The sequence below is a fragment of the Helianthus annuus genome, chromosome 15 (genome assembly GCF_002127325.2).
Source record: "Helianthus annuus cultivar XRQ/B chromosome 15, HanXRQr2.0-SUNRISE, whole genome shotgun sequence".
NCBI lineage: Eukaryota > Viridiplantae > Streptophyta > Magnoliopsida > Asterales > Asteraceae > Helianthus > Helianthus annuus.
Window position 1 is genome coordinate 149,163,168 of NC_035447.2, and position 20,835 is coordinate 149,184,002.

A 20,835-nucleotide genomic window follows, 5' to 3' on the forward strand; every position below is an offset into this window, starting at 1 on the left:
TTATTAATGCGAAAGGCGAGGTAATCGAGTCACGAAGGTTTGAATGTTATTAGCGAGATGACCAAAAGTAGTTTCACTATTAAAACGAGTTAAACGATTTTGGGATAAGTTACACGATTTGAAACGACTTAAACGAGATAAACAATTTGGTTAAATGATTGGTTTTGGGATGTGATTAGATAATGGGACAGGTGTAGCGTGATAAAAGCATGGTAGATACGCCGCTGGTACATCTTATATATAAATGCTCTTATCATATTACATTTTGAGTCATTATTTAGTTCACCGGGGGAAACGATTTTAAAACGATGTCACACAACGAGGTTTTTGAAATGATATAAACCATACGAGTTTTGTTAACGAGTTTTAACGAGATTTTTACAAAATTGATTTAACTAAATGTTTTGGGTTAAGAATCATGGCTACGAGATTTTATAACAAACTATAACCAATTTGATTTGAGTTGGTTATTTATGTTGTAATACACTTTTCAAAACAAGGTATGTATTTTGACTCTTGGGGTCTAACGAGGTACTACAACATATAAACTAGCCATGAATCTGACACTCTTATAAAACCTATATACTCGCTAACATTTCTTTGCTGACTTTGTTTTCACATATGTTTCAGGTATTGTTGAATGATGTTGATTGATAGGATGCATACTCACATAGGATGGGATAAGGCCTTAGTGACTTAATAACAATGATAGACTATGTTTAACTTGTTTGTTAGATTTCAAGACGATGGAAATGTTTAATGTTTAATAAAACGAAACTTCAAATTTCCGTGTGTTTTGAAACAATGATTCTGTTACAACACTCCCCGATGTTTCCGCCACGTTTTGTTGTTTTATCGTGGTCGGGGTGTGACACGGCTCCATGTTGACTTGTGTGATCATGCTGACCGCCGTAACCTACGGCGGAGGGCCGTAGGTTAAGGCTCCGACTGAACTCAAACTTGAAACTCCTCTATTTAATGTCGTTTTTATGAGGTTTTATGAGGGACTTATGATTGCTTTTCGGTTACCACCTGGAAGCACACGAATTGGGACCATATATTAGTCACTTAGAGCTTGAAGAAGATATCTTATCATCTATCTTTTCATCTAGACTTGTTTAGTGGTGATTGTGTTGAACAATTTTATCTCATTTTGCTACAATGTTTGTTCAAGCCATGAGTGGCTAGTTTCTTTATGATCATCTTTAGTTGAAGGTTGTTAAGACGGTTGTATCATGATTCCATATTTCTAGAATGGTAAACTTATTTATATTTTGTTTACTATGGTGTTTTATTACTTGCTTGTAAATTGTTGAATCTTGTTCTTTCCTATCTTGAAATCATACGTTCTTGGTGCCATTGGCAATCGAGATATCATGGGTAAAGTTAGGTTGGGGTAAGGGTTGATTGGTCATCGGGTAACAACCTCACGTTCTAGGAATCTGAGTACTTCATTCCCTTTTATCACAACAAGTAATCTTTCATGAATCATGTATATGTGATTCTTTCTAGTGGATGATAGTAAAACCGTTGAAACAAACTGGAAACTGAAGATGGTCATTTGTCTCTAAATCGTTTACAACCAACACTTTCATTTCGCAATTAGAATAGTAATTTAGTTTTTAAAACTCAATCAAATAACCCAACTCTTGAACTTTATTTATATTGCATTAGCTTAATTTTAGTCAAGGTTAGATACTCTAGCAATTAACACATTTTCCACAAACTCCCTATGTTCGATACCCACTTACCGCTATCTACTTAGTTGTAATTGAATTAAATTTGATTGTGACCACGACATCACATCAGGGTCGAACCTGAATCTTCATTGAGCACAGTGAGTCTAATCGAATGGGTTGAGACCATTCGACCGAATGACCTTGACTTGGTGTGTTTCCATTGTTTGACACGTCCTCACGCCGTCCCCGTTAAACTCAAAACTTTTACTTAAGAAATTTTTGTAGGATCGTTGTGACGACCAAACGAGTCGTTCAGAAGAGATCTCGTTCAATACGAAAGGCGGAATCAGATGTATCGAAGTTATTTCAGCTGTATACACACTAGAATCACTTTAACTATCTCTTGTATTGATTTCAGAACGTTTTACAAGCTAGAGATACTTCGGTAGAGCTTCGCTACCGGAATCAGGAATGTTGCAAATGACAACCAAGACTCACATATTTATAGGGAGGCCACTTCGCATGAACTGGTACATGTCCAGTTCGCACGAACTGGTCCAGTTCGTGTGAACTGGCCACTTCGTGTGAACATGCTGGTTTTGACCTTTTTCCCGTTTATCTCGTACTACGTGTCCTAGTCTATCATTCTAGTTACAAGACTCGATACAAGACGAAGTCGACAGACAGATGCACCAACAAACTCCCCCTTGGATGTTGACGAAGTCTTCAGTACGAGTCTTCAGTACGTCAAGCCTTCAGTCTTATCAGTCTTCATGCTCTCTCCAATTTATTTCGCTGTAAGCATCCTTCAGTCTCTTTCTTTCTTTCGTTCATCAGCATCAGCAGCTTCTATCTTGAACACAGTTCCATGATCAAAAACTGGCTCTTTACATCTCCAGACTCCCTCTTTGATGTTGATCCAAAATCTTCCGAATTAGTAGACAAGATTCGAACCTGGCTTTAATGTCTTCAGACTCCCCCTTTCAATAAGGTGGGATCGCAGTCTAGAATTCACAATCTACAGGCTTTGGATCGGAAACCTGGCTCAAACTCTGCTCACGCTTTGCAGCTTTCACAGGTTCAGGACCGTTTCCTGGCTCTCCGTAGCAACAGGATCTGGAACCTGGCTTGAATCTGCATATCCTTAGGAGTCGAAACCTGGCTGCTTCTACCTGCACAAACTCTTCCTAAAAGTAAGTTTCACAATTTTTAAAATTTAACAAATTTAGAAACCACTTGTAGATATCATTCAATCATTATCAATAGATATTCAAACTTTACTTTTGGGTATTTTTATTTATAACAATTTTAATCTCTGCTTACCACTTGTAAAATCAATCTCAAACCATCACTTGTAAATATCATCCAAAATGATTTTACATTTATAATCTCTGATGACCACTTGTAAGAATATCATTTTTCTTATTTCTAAACAAACTCTCCCAAACCTGTTGTTCATCATGTTTAGCACTCGGAATTTTGAAAATCAGCTTTTCAACATCAGTTGTCGAAAATAAGATGAAAGAAAATCTTTTTGATTTTTCAAAATTTTATACTAAAACGCAATCTTTTTGGATTTTTGTTTTTGATGAAAAGCAGTAAAGAAATATTTACAGACAATATTTTTGTGAGTTTGTGTAAGAGGATCATATCAGTTTTTGAGACAAATCACCAACACCGTTAAGCTTAAAACATTTTAAGTTCTAAACGATTCACTTAGATTGTCAGTATACTGATCCACTTAAATTTTCACATAAAGTTCAATTGTTTCGAGATACGAGATTAGTGTTTTAAAGACTTAAACTTTTTCGCGTGTCCCACCTCAGAATATACTCCCGTATCCAGACTTCTATGTTCAGTCTTACAGGTGAGTGTACACTAATGATATCTGTAAACGGGTAATGCGAGACCATGAGAGCTCAGGTTAGAACTTTCGTTCAGACAAAGAGATGATGGCTCGTCTTTAGGTGTGTCCCATTTGGGGATCTTTTCTTCAACAGCACATGATTAGCATTTTTCAATGTTTCATCATTTTTTTATGCTGAGGGTGAGCTTTATGATTTAAAGCAGTGCAGAGCATTATATGAGGACTAGGCTATTGCTCCCGCAAAATCAGAAGTCCTTGTATAATACCGCAGATATCATCACGTACAAAGACCTAGTATGTCAGAAATAGAAAATCTTTCAAACAAGATTTCGGGGGTTACCGATATATCCGAGAGATGTTCCCCACGAGATAAGTAAGTATTTGATATTTAGGTTTATATCTCGAAAACAATCTACTAAGCGTGTAAAAATCTACTGGCATATCATCAGTGAGACCGTTTATCACATTTTACTTTTCAAATCTTTAGCATGCTGTGATAGTCCACCGATGTACTATCATTTCCTCTTTTTCACAACAAAACTCATTTTTGAAATTTGTCAATGTTTTTGGCTTTTTAGATTTTATCATGTTTTTGGATTTTCAAATTTTCGAAATTTCTAAATTTTTACTCCCCCTAAAATAAAAAATATGTTTCAATTTTTGATTTTCAAGGAAAATTTGAAAATAAGCTACAATAAACTGTACAATTAAAATGACAAACTGAATTTAATTGCTTCAATTCTCCATCCACTTGGCGTAAACAATCAGAACTCCCCCTGACAACGAACTATTTTCTCATTATGATTTCAAAAGACTTAAGTTTGTTTTAATCAAAATGGTTTTTCTGGAAAATAAGTTTTGTTGATTTCACACACCATTTGTAAGATCGGGGTTTTCATCACATTGTTTTCTCAACCACTTGTATGAAAGTTAAATCAAGTTCAATTTAATGACCTTGATTAACCACTTTTAAGATCACTTTTCTTATCTTTCACCACTTGTAAAAACTATCATTTGACATTTTTCAAGAATACTACCACTTATAGGTCGAAATATCACTTTCGTGAATTTCTCAAGAAAGATGCCGATTCATGCTCCACGATTACCAACTTGGGAGCTCCGGTAAGTCAGGTTTTTCAGATATAGAGATTCTCCCAAGCCTGACGGTCCTTGGGAGATTCCGAGTCATCAACACTCGGTTTCTTTCCTTTCTTTTTCTTTTCATAAAATTCCTTTACCCCTTTGACCTTTTTGTCAACCATTTTTTCGAAAATATTTTGAACAGTAGGGTTAAAGGCTTTTTCAACATCAAATTCTTTCTTTTCAGAAAAAAATTGATTTGAAATCTCAACTTTTCCAACTTTTTGTTTAAAATTTTCAGTCCGCAATGGTGGGAAATTTGCATCATCCAATGGCGGAACTGGATTTTCTCCTTTTAGCTCAACTTGTGGCTCCACTGACTTTGACGAGTCAAATTCATCGCCAGAACTAACATCGGATTTCTTAACAACCCATTTTTGGTTGTTAAGCTTCATTTTTCTTTTGTAAAAACTTTTTGAACTCTCGCCAACCTCAAATTTTGAATTTTTAAACACTTTAAATTGTTTGGTTGGTGGTTCATTATCATCCATCTTTTCTTTCATTTTTTTAGAAACTCCCTGTTTTGTTTGGGCTGTCTTTGGACAGTTCAATGCAATGTGCCCAACTTTTTGACATTGATAACAGGTTCTTGTTTCCTTCTTCTAAGCAGCTTCATTCTTTAATCCTTCTTGTTTCTTAGCAAGGAATTCTTTGTTTGTCTGCTTCCAGAATGAGCTCTTTTCTTCTTCTTCTTCCGAACTTGCTCCTGAAACAAATTTAGTTTTTGGTTTATAAATTTTCTCATTTTTATGATTTTCTGGTGGAATAAAACCTAATCCCTTCTTTTTGAAATTACTGTTATGGTTTGGTTTCTTTTGATAACCAGAACCAGAACTATAACCTTTTTTCTTGGTTAACCTTTGTTGAATTCTTGAAGTGTATTGTTTAGGTTTTTTAGAAAGATTTACATCTTTTATTTCAGAAATATTAATTTCTGTTAATTTGAAAACCTTTTTGATCATTTCAGTTTTAACACCTTTTATAGGAAATTCTTCATCAGAAAAAAATTTGTCAGAATCATTTAAAGTATATGCTACTTTGAATGTTTCATCATTCAAATTATTCTTTGACATTAGAAAATCTTTATTGTAAACCCTTTTGCCCTTTTCGACTGTTGGACTTGGAGTGTCGGACTCAGACTTTGACTCTGACTCCTCCGTTTCATCTTTATCCAACACCTGATCGACCACTTTCTTAATTAACTCGGACTCATGATCAGTGTCGGATGATGTGAAAGTGACATCAATGTTGTTGGCAATCCATCTGAAGGTTCATTTTCCCACTTTAAATTGGTTGCCTTTTTGACTTTTTCTGAATTAGGATTTCATGGAGAATATCCATTTTCAAGCAGAGGTGGACACTTGTTATAACTAACACTTTGTTTCTTACCAGAATTCTTTTCTTCATGTTTCTCTTCTTCAAACGCTTTCATGCCTTCCACTGTAGGATAAATCCTGTCAATCACATAAGAAGCACATGAGTAACTTCTAAATAATCTGTTTACCCTTTCAGTTTCTATCCTCTGGGTTTCCAATCTTTGTTCAAGTATAGCACACTTCTCAATGTAATTATTGATGATTTTCTGCTTTGTCATGAACGCTCCATTGAGTTTCTTCATAGCTAATGCTTGTTCACTGCTTGACTTGTTGTATTGATTCATAGCTTTGTTTAAAACATCATAAGATTCTTTTAGTCTGTTCATGTTATGAATCAATTTGTTGTTGTGCCTTTTCATAGTATCACAATTTTCACATTTCTCAGGTATCTTTTCTGCATCAGCTTCCTTTCAACCTTGAAAGTTGGAATTTCTTTAACCTGCTTCTTTATCACTCGAACATCTTCATCATCACTGTCATCTTGTTTTTAACCTGCTTCTTTTTCAGTCGAACATTTTCATCATCACTGTCATCTTTCGCAGCTAGTATTTCTTTCATTTTACCTGCATAATACGAATTATCATCATCACTATCATCTTTTTCTTTATCAGTTGCTGCTTTATGATTCTTCTTTTTCGCAGCTTGTTTTTCTTTTATCTTTTCTATTTTACCTGCAAAACACAAATTATCATTATCAGATGAAAATTTTCTTGCATAAAATTCAAGTTTTCGAATCTCTTCACTGTCATCATCACTCTTTTCATCTGATGAGTGATCAAAGACTGGTGCTCTTTCTGAAACCTTTTCTGAAACCTTTTCTTTTAAAACTGGTTCTTCTTCGATCTTTTTAGGACTGTACTGCTGAGATTGATAGTAAGCATACGCCAATTCTTCTTCAGCAGTTGAATCTTCATAAATTTGAGCAACAAATGCTACTTTTTCTGAAGTTCTGTTAGGATCCCACTTATCCCAACTAAAGCCCTCTGGAAGCCTTTCATCATCTTGATCTATCAGGCCATAACAAGCTCTCTTTGATGGCTCCTCAATCACCTTCTTAGCATGTGCAGTTTGTGGTTGTTGTTGTTGATATGGCTGTTGAGCAACTTGATGATAAATCGCTTTTTGATAATAATCATTGTTGCCGAATGGATTTTGAGCTCCACTTGCTTCGCGATTTGTACATTCTTGCTTGAAATGCCCTTTTTCCCTACAATGAAAACAAGTAACTTTAGATTTATCAAATCCTAAAGTAGAAACATTAGCATTACAAAAGTCATCTCTTCCAGTGATTTGTTTAAACTTCTCAGCTCTTCTCAACACGCTCGCTAAACACCACTTAATATCCATTAATTCCATCTCCTCAGCATCGATCTGATCGTAATCCTCTTTTGTCAACATTGGATTTCCGATCCTTCCTGCAACCAAAGTTTCATAGGATTCTAACACGGTCACGAACAACGACATATGACCTTTGGCAACCTCTTCTGAGAAATTTTGACCATTCTCAAGATTTAATGCAATGTTGCATTGTAGTACTTTGCCATTCTTGGTTGCTGAAAAATTTGGATCGAATGATGGATATGAAGAGAATCCAATTTTGTTGTTTGATCCTTGAGATGATTCTCCAGAAGAACTTTTTGCATTAAATGCAGTTTCGATCTTTGGTGCAATGTTGGTCCTATCACTAGTACCTCCTTTGTAATATAGACCAATGTCTTGTTCACCATTAAAGTCCTTCATTCTCGCCATCTTCCGTTGTTCCATCTCTTGAACTTCGAGTTTTTCAATAAACTGGCTCAACGTTAGATTTCCAAATTCATCATCATTTTTCAACATCATAAGATACGTGCCCCAAACATCTTGTGGCAATGCATCGGCCTACTTTTCAATCCATTCTTCTTTATCTTTCTTGATGTCTAATCTCTTCATGTTCATCACCAAATTGCAATATCTTTCAATAATCTGCTTGGTGTTTTCAGTTTTTAATCCACGAAATAGATCAAATTCTTTCTTCAAAAGCGATTTTTTGTTCTTGATCATGTCCTTACTTCCAACAAACTTTGCTCTTAGTGCTTTCCATATTGAGTGTGCACTTCCGTTGTGTTGTAATAAAATCAAGATTTCTTCTTTAATGGCTTGTTGCAACATACTCATTATCATCTTTTCACTTTTTTATTTCTTTTTCTAATCATCACTTAGATCTTTAATAGCAACATTTTCTCCGTCATCATCATTCGGTCTAATATATTGTTGTTCAACACATTCCCATGCATCTAAGTAATTTGCTTGAACCCAATTTTTAAAACGCTCCTCCCATCCACTATACTCCTTAGTATTCATGAGCTTAGGCGGTTTTTTGCATGGTTCCCATTTCGTTTTCTAAGGTCGCGTTCTGAGCAATAGTGACCGGGGTAGCAAATGCGTTGTAGAATTCGTTCTCCATGATTTGGTATCAAAAGTACACAAACTAGATTGTTCAAACAAACTGAGATCTCACATGAACTGGATTTGGTGCAAACTGGTCAATTTCAAGCAAACTGGGGAATTACAAACGAACTGGACTAACTTTTAACAACCTCGTGCGATCTGGGTTTCAAATCATGCAAACTGAGTTTCAAGTCGTGCGAACTGGATTGCACTTCGTGCGAACTGGGATGTAATCAAATCGTGCAAACTTGAAGATCACTTCATGCGAACTGTAAGATATCACTTCGTGCGAATTGCAATTATCCACTCACTTCATTCGAACTGATACCCTACTTCGTGTGAAATGGTATGACTTCGTGCAAACTGGAGTCTTCAATCCGTGCGAACTGGTGTTATGTCAAACGAACTGAACTGAGTAATGTCCAATTCGTGCGAATTGATGAATATCTCAAACGAACTGAACTGTGTAATGTCCAGTTCGTGCGAATTGAACGATTTCCAAGCGAAATGAACACCTTTTCAAACGAAGTGGAACCTTTTCGAATGATCTGATGAGTTTTTGGTTGAAATTTGTCAAAATTGATCAAGTTATAGGTCGATTTTAGGTCTGGTTCTTTCAAGGATTGTTTAAAATAGTATTTTGCATGTTATATGTGAAAATCAAGCCATTTTATCCGTGAAATCGTAGTTAATTTTGAAAAATCATGAAGAAAGTGAGTAGAAATCAGAAATTTTGATGAAATCAAGCTGAAAATGGTAAGGACTCTTCCTCCTGAGCTCTGATACCACTTGTATGATCGTTGTGATGACCAAACGAGTCGTTCAGAAAAGATCTCGTTCAATACGAAAGGCGGAATCAGACGTATCGAAGTTATTTCAGCTGTATACACACTAGAATCACTTTCACTATCTCTTGTATTGATTTCAGAACGTTTTACAAGCTGGAGATACTTCGGCAGAGCTTCACTACCGGAATCAGGAATGTTGCAAATGACAACCAAGACTCACATATTTATAGGGAGGCCACTTCGCATGAACTGGTACATGTCCAGTTCGCACGAACTGGTCCAGTTCGTGTGAACTGGCCTCTTCGTGTGAACTGGCCTCTTTGTGTGAACATGCTGGTTTTGACCTTTTTTCCCATTTATCTCGTACTACGTGTTCTAGTCTATCATTCTAGTTACAAGACTCGATACAAGATGAAGTCGATAGACATATGCACCAACAATTTTACAAGTTTTCAAATAACATATCACCCACTCGAATGGCCATCCGATCGGATGACCATCTGTCCCGATGACCATCCACTTGGATGACCTATCCCTTATAATTTTCATTATTCCAACACTTATAGCTAAACTTTGAATTTTCAACAAACACCACACACACATTCGAATGGCCATCCGTTCGAATGGCCATCCGCTCGGATGACCATCCGCTAGGATGGGTTATATGTTGGTGAATCTAGTGTCTGTTAACTACGTCTTAATCGAGTCTTAGGTCTAAATAGGATAGATTAGGGTCGGAAATCAAAAAAGGGGTTATTTGATGTAATTCCGCTTGAAATGACAACATGTCATTTCAAGCGAAATCAAATGTATTAAAGTTTCGCTTGAACTTATCATAGGGGTTCCGCTTGAGTGTGTTTGGAGCGGAATCAGGGTCCGCCTGGGAGTGTTTCAAGCGGAATCAGAGAGTCTATAAATAGGGAGTGTATGTGTCATTTGGAGCGGAATCTGATCAATTGTTCTGAGTCGAGGTGCTGCCGGATTTTTTTTCAGAAATCATTGTAAAGGCTCAGAAATTGTTAATAGAAAAGAATTGAAAAGGAAACAAGCTGTTTGACATTGTTTGCATTGATACCGCCTTTGTAAATGATGATGAACTACTCAACTTGACTGTTTAGGGTCACCGGAACGATCCAACAAGTGGTATCAGAGCTCAGGACGAGGAGTTCATACCAATTCAGCTTGATTTCTTCGGATTCTCACACTTCTACACCTTCTTTTCTGATTTGAACAATATTTTACGGTTGAAATGGCCTGATTTTGACATATATCAAGCAAAACATAGTTTTAACAAAGCCTTGAGAGAATTAAACCAAAACTCTGCTTAAAACTGATAAAAATGGCCTGAGACCTAATTCCGCTTGAACGAACCAGCATATTCCGCTTGAAATTCTCTGTGTATTTCAAGCGAAATTAAACTTTCTGGTTGATTCCGCTTGAAATTTCAAGCGAAATAAGAGATTTCGCTTCAAATTTTCAAGCGAAATAAGAGATTTCGCTTCAAAATTAGATTCCGCTTGAAAATTGTGTCTGATTCCGCTTAAAAATCATATTTCGCTTGAAAGTTCAAGCGAAATAAGTGATTTCGCTTGAAAGTTCAAGCGAAATAAGTGATTTCGCTTGAAAGTTCAAGCGAAATAAGTGATTTCGCTTGAAAGGCTGATCCCGCTTGGAAAATTCTTGCTGATTTCGCTTGAAGCTGATTCCGCTTCAAAGTGATTCCGCTTAAATTTGCTGTTTTTTCAAAATTTCGAAAAATTTTCTAAGTGTTTGTTGATTTTTCAGGTACGTGAAAGATGGATGATCTATTCATGAATCCTTTCAGTGATATGTATGCCTTTGCTGGAAACTCTGGAGATGATACTTCTAGCAACACCAATGAGAACACGCCAAATGCGAAGAAAACTTTATCGGATACTTTAGGTGTGGAAAGTGCATACGGAACATACAATAAACCCCCGAAGTTGATGGCAATCGAAGAGTACAGTCGGTGGGCTAAGAAATTTGAAGAATGGTTAAAAGCATTTGCTTATCCAAGCTGGAAAAGTTTAAAGAACGGATATATTGGAGAACAAAGTGGTGAACTTCTGACACAAACTGAAGATATAGAGAATTTTGTCGCGGAGCAAAAGTGCATCGCGTTGTTGTTTCAGTCTGTCCGAGAAGATATAATATCTTTGATCGAGTACAACAATGCTAAAGATCTTTGGAAAAGGTTAGAAGTGAAATGTTTGGGTAGTGCAGAAATAGTAAAAAACAAAAAGAAACTGCTAAGAAAAGAGTTTGATTTATTTGGTTGTTTAAAGAATGAATCTGTTTGTAAGATGATTGAGAGGTTTGGGCACCTGAAGTTGGAACTGGCGAGACATGGAATCATCTATTCTCGAGATGAATTAGTTGACAAATTGTTTGATTCATTGCCAGATGAGATGGATTGGCAATACTATGCCTTGGTGTTGAAGAATACGATCAAGTCTGAGGATCTTACAGTTGATTTATTGATTGAAAGACTAGAAAGTCATGAGCTGGAGATAAAGAAAACACACAAAGTCAATCACTCGTCATATCAACAGAACCTGGAGCTGTATTATCCAAAAAGCATGATTCCAAATAATATGTCTCCCAAGACAGCTTTTTCTGGTGAAAATTCCAACACATCAAGCAAAGAAAGTACGAGCAGTGGATTTCACAGTGGTTCTTCGTCAACTTCCAGCCAATTAGCTATAAAGAACCTATTTCAATGCAACATCGCTGTAGACTTAAAGAACGCTCAAAACTTCAGCGAGGAATCTACGAAGCAACAGATGGTGTTCTTAGCGTCTGTGCTAGAGTCGTATGAAAGCCTTGTGGCAGGCAAGATAGGCAACACCAACCTGACAAAGGAAGACTACGATCAGATAGATCCTGAGGAGATGGAATTGATCGACATAAGGTGGTGTATGGCCAGTGCAGTGAGACGGGCGTAGCGTTTCATGGAGATTACAGGAAGGAAGTCTATTGGTGGACCTTCTACCAAGTTAGGCTTTGACAAGTCTAAAGTGACATGCTTCAAGTGTAAACAGAAAGGTCACTTTAAGCGTGAATGTCGAACTGCTTATGCTGATGATTCTAAAAATCCGTTCAGAGAAGACTACTACAAAAGAGCGATTTATCATCAGAATAAATCAGAACCGCCCAGGATGAAGCAGCTTGAGGATAATTCTAAAGAGAAATCAAGAGCTCTTGCTGTGATTCATGACGATGAAGGTTTTGACTGGAGCGAGCTGTTACTAGTGGAGGATGCGGTTGGATATGCGTTCATGGCAAAATCTGTTGAACCTGTTCCTTTTAAAGATAACAGAAATGAAGAAGATAAGTATATCGACAGGAGAATGAAAGCTCAAACTAGGATGATCAAAATATCTGAGAAATTCACTGAAGCAAAAAGAGCAAAGAGATGGGATCCAGACAAAGAATGTTATCTTGACCCCATGGGAAAAATTGCTATTGATTCAAGAACCCTCGATTTTGATGCCATGATTCAACAAGTTGCTGAAGAAGAAGAATATTGGCAAAGAAAATGGTGGGGAGGTGGAGAAGAGAAAGTAAAAGAGAAAGAGAAAGAAAAAGAAGACAAGTCAAATAAGATTGATGATGGGATCATTGACACATCACAAGAGTTGAATGCTGAAAATTTGGGAAAGATGGTTGACAAGGTGCTGGCTGCTAAGGAACTTGAGGTAGACTCTAAGTCTGAATCTGAGTCTAAAAGCCAGGTTAGTTCAAATGCGTCAACAAGTGATTCAGGTAAGAAAGTAAAAGGTGACAGTGACTGCAAAAATTGCATGAAAGAGTGCAAAGTTTGTAGTACAATCACTTACCTCAGTGGTAAGAAAGTTGATGATCTGACTGCTAGAGTCCGAAGTGTTGAGGATCAGATCCTTGACCGTGATAAATGGTTGAAAGCTTCGAAAGACAGATTAAAAGAATTAACTGACAAAATTGAAAACGATAAAATTGACAAAGAAAAAGTTAGGAAAGAAAATGAGCAGCTAATTCTTGAAAATCGTCAGATTTCTGAAAAATTTGAGAAGCTAAAACGAACGGTTAAAGATGCTGATGAACGAAATAGTAAGACAACAAAAGAAAATAATCATCTGTCGGGAGTTCTTCGGGTAAAAGAAGAGTTAATCAACCAGCAACTGGATGAAATTGCAAAGTTGAAGCTTAAATTTCAAGAAGCTGAAATTGAAAATGAACGCATCCAGTTGAAACTAAAAAGTTACGACTCCGCAAGCTTTGTTTTGCAACACATTGTTCCCAAACCCATCGAGAAAAACAAAGCTGGCGAAGATGTCTTTTCGGATGGAACCGGGGTGGGTTATCATCAAGTTCCACCACCAGTTTTAAACAATTATTCGAAAAAACAATCAGGGTTGGCTAATCTTGAAGATGATAATGAAGTGAAACTTCCAGACACGATTGATGTCACATTCACTTCATCTTCCGATGACGATAGTGTCCAAACTGAAGTGGTAAAAAGTGTAGTTGAGAATGTTCTAAAATCTGAAAGTGACACTACTGAGGAAGATGAATATTTCTTTGACAAATACATTCCGAAACAAAAGTCCAAAAACAACTTAAATGAAGAACCTAATCTTGTCATGTACAAGATGTCGGGATCGGATAAGTTGTATTCAGATTCTGAGTTTCCCCTGGAGAATGTAAATGTTGCCAAATTGACAAATGTGTTCAAATTGATTGAAATTGATTTGTCTGAAGTGAAAAGTTTAAACCAAACAAAAAGGCAAATGAATTTTGAAAAAGATAAAGCTTATTACAAGAAACCAGTTGTTCCACCGCGTTTTTATAACAACAATCGAAACAGATGGTCGGGTGGTTATCAGGGTGGTAAGAATTATCACAAGAAAAATGTTCAAAACAAGAAGTTTGTTGAGAAGAAAGTGTTTGTGAACAGTTCAAGTTCACTTTCTGATGAAGAATCAAAGATTTTTTCGAAATCAAACAAAGAGTTCTTTGAGAAAAAGGCTTCACAGCCTCAGTCTGAAGGTACAAGTCGGGTAGCTGACACCCGAACATGCTTCAAATGCAATCAAGTTGGACATATTGCACGTAAGTGTACCAACTTAAAGCCTAAGACTGAAGTTGTGATGAATTCAAGAAAGAAAGATGATGCTAAGGGAAAAGCTCCATTGATTGTTGAGAAAAAGATCTTGAAAAATGAAAACATTAAGATCAAAACTGAACCTGCTAAAAATGTGGTAACTAAAATTGACAAGTTTTACAAGCGGGTAGCGTCAGCTCAACAAACATGGAAGCCAAAAGTGGTTGAAAAGAAAGAAAGTGTTCCAAAACCAAAGGTTTCTGAGACTGAAAAACAATCATCTTCTACCACACTGGTAAAGATGAATGTTCCTTTGGATTATTATGTGAAACTTGAGAAAGAAATGCAAAAATCTGAAAAGAAAGATGTTCAAAAGAAAGACCAACCATCTGGTCAACCTCAGAAAGATGAGTTTTTCTTATACAAAAAGGTTGAGGTTGGGTCTGAAGAAAGCTTAAAAATGAATGATAAAAATTTTCCGCCACTTTACACTACAAAATCTCACATCAAAATTGAGTTACCTGAGTCAATAGAGGCTTGGGTAGCATCCAAATCTAACTAAAGTGTTTGTGGTTTTTGCAGGAGCTTCCAAGATCCGTTTCACGATGGATTATGGATAGTGGAGCTTCTCAGCACATGACGGGGAAGACAGCAATGCTGTATGATGTTAGAAATTTCAATGGAGGTTATGTAGGGTTCGCAGGAAATCAAGGTGGTAGAATTGTTGGTGAAGGAACGTTATCCAATGGGATTGTTACGTTTGAAAGAGTTAACTACATTGCTGAGCTGGAGAATAATCTGCTGAGTATCTCGCAGATCTATGACAGGATGTATACCACTCACTTTACTGACAAAGAATGTTTGATCTTGAAGCCAGGATTTGTTATCCCTGAAGAATGGATTATCATGAGGGCACCAAGAGTCAATGATCTGTGCGTGTTGGACATGAGCGTAGCTACTACAACCACGGGTCAGGCTCATTGTTTTGTGTCTAGAGCAACAGAGAAGGAATCACAATTGTGGCACCGGAAGATGGGTCATATACATCTAAGAAAAATGAATCACTTGGTGCACAACGATTTGGTTATGGGAGTTCATGTAAAAGGTTTTCATCTAGAAGGGGAGTGCATTAGCTGCATCAAAGGCAAGCAAAAGAAAAAGTCACACCCTAAAAAGCAAGTCAATTCAGTTTCAAGACCTCTGGAGAGACTTCACATGGATCTTTTTGGTCCCGTGAATGTCAAAAGTATTACTGGGGATCTCTACTGTCTTGTGGTTACTGACAATTATTCCAGATTTTTGTGGGTATCATTCTTGAAGTCGAAAGATGAAACGTTTGACAGTTTGATGTCATTGTTCAAAAAAATAGAAAATCTGTACCAAAGGCGTATTAGAAGAATCAGAAGTGATAATGGTACTGAATTCAAGAACAGCAAGATGGAAGAATTTTGTGATAAAAGAGGTATATTGCATGAGTTTAGTGCTCCGTACACTCCGCAGCAGAATGGAGTTGCAGAACGTAAAAACAGGACATTAATCAAGACGGCCAGAACAATGCTTTCTGATTCAAAGCTTCCGATAAATTTTTGGGCAGAAGCTGTTTCCGCCGCATGCTATACGCTCAACAGAGATCTCACTGTCAAGAAATTCAACAAAATGTGCTTTGAGTTGATCAATAACCGCAAACCAAATCTGAAGTATCTTGAACGTTTGGGTCACCCTGTACTGTTCTAGAGCCTTTTGGAAAGTTTGGTCCGAAGAGTATTGAAGGGATATTCATTGGTTATGCAAGTCCATTACGACGAGTCTTCGTTCCAAGTCTGAAGCGGATTATTGAAGCTCACAATGTTGAATGTCAAGGTAATACAATGCTGCCGCAGAATCCTGGAGATTCATGGCGTTATCATTACGATACTTTGTGGGATTCATTTGACATGATGGAAGACCCAGAAGAAGAAGAAGATTTCTTTGATGAGTTGGATATTTTGCGAGAGTATGAGTCATCGCAGGAAAGATTCCCAGCTGAGTATTCAAGGAGACCACGACAAACTTCAAATGACTATGAAGCAGGTCCGAGTAATGCTAGAGAACATGATGATATTCAACAAGATGAAGTTGCTCAAGATAATCAGACGGTTGAGAATGATAATCAAGAATCAGAGAACATGCCGATATTTGATCATGGTGATTCAGATTCTGAGGGGGAGCAAATTCAGATTTCAAGTCAAACAGATCCAGTCAGTGAAAAGGTGCAAATTAGAATGTTACTAATCTGGAAGGCAATGTAGATGTTCCAAGCGAAGTGATGCCAAGAACTCTTTCATACCATCTAGAGGAGCTGATCATTGGAGAACTACAATCAGGCGTTCGCACTAGACGTCAAATTGACCAAGGGCTTACTTGTTTTTATTCTATAGTAGCACCTTTACAAACTGAATTTTCATTAAGTTGTTTTATTTCACAGATCGAACCGCGAACATATAAAGAGGCGTTAACTGAAGATTCTTGGGTCAATGCTATGCAAGAAGAGTTGAGTCAGTTTGAGAAGTTGGGAGTGTGGAAGTTAGTAGACTTGCCTGATGGTCACAGGAAGATTAACACCAAATGGGTGTTTAAGTGTAAGAGAGATGATCGAGGAGTTGTTGTGCGAAACAAAGCTCGACTTGTAGTCCAGGGCTTTAATCAACAGGAGGGTATAGATTTTACTGAAGTGTATGCTCCTGTGGCTCGACTAGAAGCGATCAGAATTTTCCTAGCATTTGCATCGTGGAAAAACTTCAAAGTATATCAGCTAGATGTAAAATCGGCGTTTCTTTACGGGAAGGTAAAAGATGAGGTATATGTCGGACAGCCACCGGGCTTCACCGATCCAATCCACAAAAACAAGGTTTATTTGCTAGATAAAGCGCTGTATGGTTTACACCAGGCCCCGAGAGCTTGGTACGAGACTTTGTCTCAACACCTACTAGCCAACAGCTTCATCCGAGGAAAAGTGGATGCCACTCTCTTCACCAAAGAGGTCGATGGACATCTTCTGATAGTTCAGATATACGTGGACGACATAATATTTGGGTTAACAAATGAGAAATTGTGCAAAGATTTTGAACAAGTTATGAAGCAAAAATTCGAAATGTCATCAATGGGGGAGATGAAATTATTCTTAGGACTTCAAGTTGATCAACTACCTAAGGGAATTTTCATTCACCAGACGAAGTATGTTCATGATATTCTAGAGAAATTTGGGATGTCAGGTTCTACTCCAGCGTCAACCCTGTTAGCAACGAATCATGGGATACACCCAGATCTCACCGGAGACCGGGTAGATGAGACGCTTTATCGTTCCATGATCGGTTCATTGATGTACTTGACTGCTTCAAGACCCGATATAATGTATCCAACGTGCCTCGCAGCAAGATTTCAATTCAACCCGAGAGCTTCTCACATGATTATTGTGAAGAGGATATTACGCTACCTGAAAGGAACTCCATCGTTGGGGTAGTGGTATCCAAGAAAAGGCAATTTCACGCTCGAAGGGTATTCCGATTCAGATTTCGGATGCTGCAAAGTCAATGCAAAATCAACAACAACGGGTTGTCAGTTCTTTGGACCTCGTTTGGTCTCCTGGCAATGTAAAAAGCAAACCTCTGTGGCTCTATCCACATGTGAAGCGGAGTATGTATCTGCTAGCAGTTGCTGCTCTCAGATCTTGTGGATCCAGCAACAGATGCGCGATTACGGTTTGCAGTTTCTTAACACCCCTATATTTGTTGATAATGAGGTCGCAATAAATATAACAAAAAATCCAATACATCACGCTAAAACTAAACACATAGAAATTCGTCATCACTTCATCCGAGATTGCTTCGAGAAGAAGTTGATACGAATTGAGAAAATCCACACTGACAATCAGAAAGCTGATTTACATACCAAAGCTTTTGATAAAACTCGTTTTAAATATCTTTTAAAACTGAATGGTATGATGCTTTTCTCGGTGTCAGATGGAATTATTGTCGTTGATGAAGGTATTGTTGTAGATGACGATGAGAAACAAGCTGCAATGGTTTGTCGAATTTTTACTTGTTTTGGTATTTAGGGGGAGTAGATATATTTTTTAGAAAATACAAAAATAGTAAAAAATTCAAAAATCCAAAAACATGAGAAAATTTCAAAATCCAAAAACAATAGAAAACTGAAAAAAAGCTTGTGTAAAAAGGGAAAATGATAGTACATCGGTTTGACAGTTACAGTACGCTAAAGATTTGTAAAGTTTAAAAGCGTTAAACAGTCTCGCTGATGATGTGTCGATAGGTTTTTACACATTTAGTAGATTTGTTTGGGATATAAACATAAAAATTCAAACTTGCTTATTTCGTGGGGAACACTACTTGGATATATAGGTAACCCCCGAAATCTCGTTTGAAAGGTCCCTCTTTCTGAAATACTAGGTCTTTATACTCAGTGATATCTGGGGTATTATTCCGGGACTTCTGCTGAATGGAAGTTCTGACCTGGTGTTACACCTCAAAATTTTTACGTCCAATAATGTATTGACACGTGTCATAAGTTTACATGTGGTATTAAATACTAAATAAAGGACTAAAGTTGACAAACATTGAAAGTATGTAAATTTGAGGGTTAAAAATGTCAACAAGGGATAAATATACTGTATAGTAACCCTAAATGATGCTCGTACCTTCAAACGAATGAATCATGGATCGTACGGAACGAATTGTGGAAGAAAGTGAGAAATTACAAACTACAGGGCCAAATGTGTCAACATGTTTAGGTTATACCTCTGAGTGACCTTTGGGCATACCCGAGGCTTTGTAATGTTAATTTATACTCACTAGAATGCGCGACTTAAATTTCGCGAAGTTCCGTTTTAAAACGAGAAAGTTATGATCAAATTCGTTAAGAGGGTTAGAAGCGTCAAACTTTGAAAGTTAGGACTTTTCGGGTAGTAATAAATTAACCAAGGGTTAATATGTTGGGTAAAAGTTCCGAGGCCCTTAATCGTAAATAAACGAGGCCCAAAACGCAAAGTTACCCCTTCGAAACCGAAAGGCCAGGGCAATAATTACAAAAGATTTGAAAATCTTGGAAAATTGGTCTCAGGCGGGCCGCGTTAGTGATCCAAGCAATCTTACGCGGGCCGCATGGTCAGTAGAAGATATGGGCGTGTCAGACAGATTCAGGCGACCTGCGTAAGAGTTAAGTGATCTCTTACGCGGGCCGCGTCAGACCTCCAGATGCAGAAAACGTGGACAGGTTCACTGTTTGCTGTTTTAATCGACATAGAATGCCATTATGAGAGCATGGGCGCCCCCTAAATGACCCCTAGCACTCAGGGACACTTGGTGATCATCCAAGAACACTTGTAGCCTTAGTTATCAAAGATCTAAGGTGTGAAATTTGCTATAAAAGGCCATCTAGTGCACCATTGTTCTTCACACCTTCAATCAACTCTTCTGATCATTCCTGGAGCTCAAGTGCCTTCTTTTCTCATCCCTGGTCGTGCATAGGACTCTTGTAAGTATGCTCCACCCTTCTTAGTTCAGTTTACGCATAGTTATAGCTTAAAAGTCAATCCGTCGTAATTAACGATTGACTTGACGATAAATCACAAATGGTCCACTGGTTTGTCGAATCAAAGGTAATTATATGTTGGTAATCATGTGGGCATTAAACCCCAAAAAGGGCACCCTCTGATTCCCACTCTAACTAGTCCGAATGACGAGTCAAACTTGCTTAGAAAAAGTCAACAGAATGCTATTTTGCGATTTTATGCATAATCAGTAATATAGATAGCGTGTAACCTGTTTTAACACTCATATAACATGATAATAAGTATATTAACTAGTCTAAGCTTGTTTGATCCGACCATTTACTGTTTTGACCCGGTTCGGAGCCGAAAGTCGCAAAACCTTGACTTTTGCTTTGACTTTTGCTTTGACTTCAGTTCTGACCCGTTATGGTATGAATTAGATATGCCTTAGGACTCTCTTAGGAACAGGTTACATGATGGTATAACCCTCTGTGACCGGTTCGTTGTTTGTCCGAGTCTTTAGCACATTTCCGTTAAATGCTTAAAAGTTGACCGTAACGCCCTTTTTACTTTAAAACGAGAATTTGGGACACGTGAAAGGACAATAACCTTAGTTACTGATTTCTAAGCATGTCCCTAAAATTTCACATCAATCCGAGGTCCAGAATAGGAGTTATGCTAAATAGCGCAATTACGGACACTTTAGTAATTAAACGGCGCAATTAGCATAACGCCTATCTAAACCCAAATTTCGACACCAAACCTTTTACACACTGATGTAAATTAATATTTTGAGATTTTTAATTATTTTTTTATGGCAGCGGTTCGGTAAATACCGAATATACCCTTTTCGGACATAACTTGAGTTCTACATGGTATTTTGACCCGATTCCAGTTGTTACTGATTTT

General features: G+C 37.4%; 1 protein-coding gene across 1 annotated transcript; it reads right to left on the minus strand.

Moving 5' to 3' along the window:
- Positions 1 to 6,104: 6,104 nt before the first annotated feature.
- LOC110914371 lies at positions 6,105 to 7,898 on the minus strand. The gene is made up of 3 exons (XM_022159168.1): positions 7,754 to 7,898; positions 6,555 to 6,970; positions 6,105 to 6,140 (listed from the first exon to the last, which is right to left on the minus strand). The coding sequence occupies exons 1-3, from the start codon at positions 7,896 to 7,898 to the stop codon at positions 6,105 to 6,107; spliced, it is 597 nt and encodes a 198-aa protein (XP_022014860.1).
- Between the last annotated feature and the right edge of the window lie 12,937 nt (positions 7,899 to 20,835).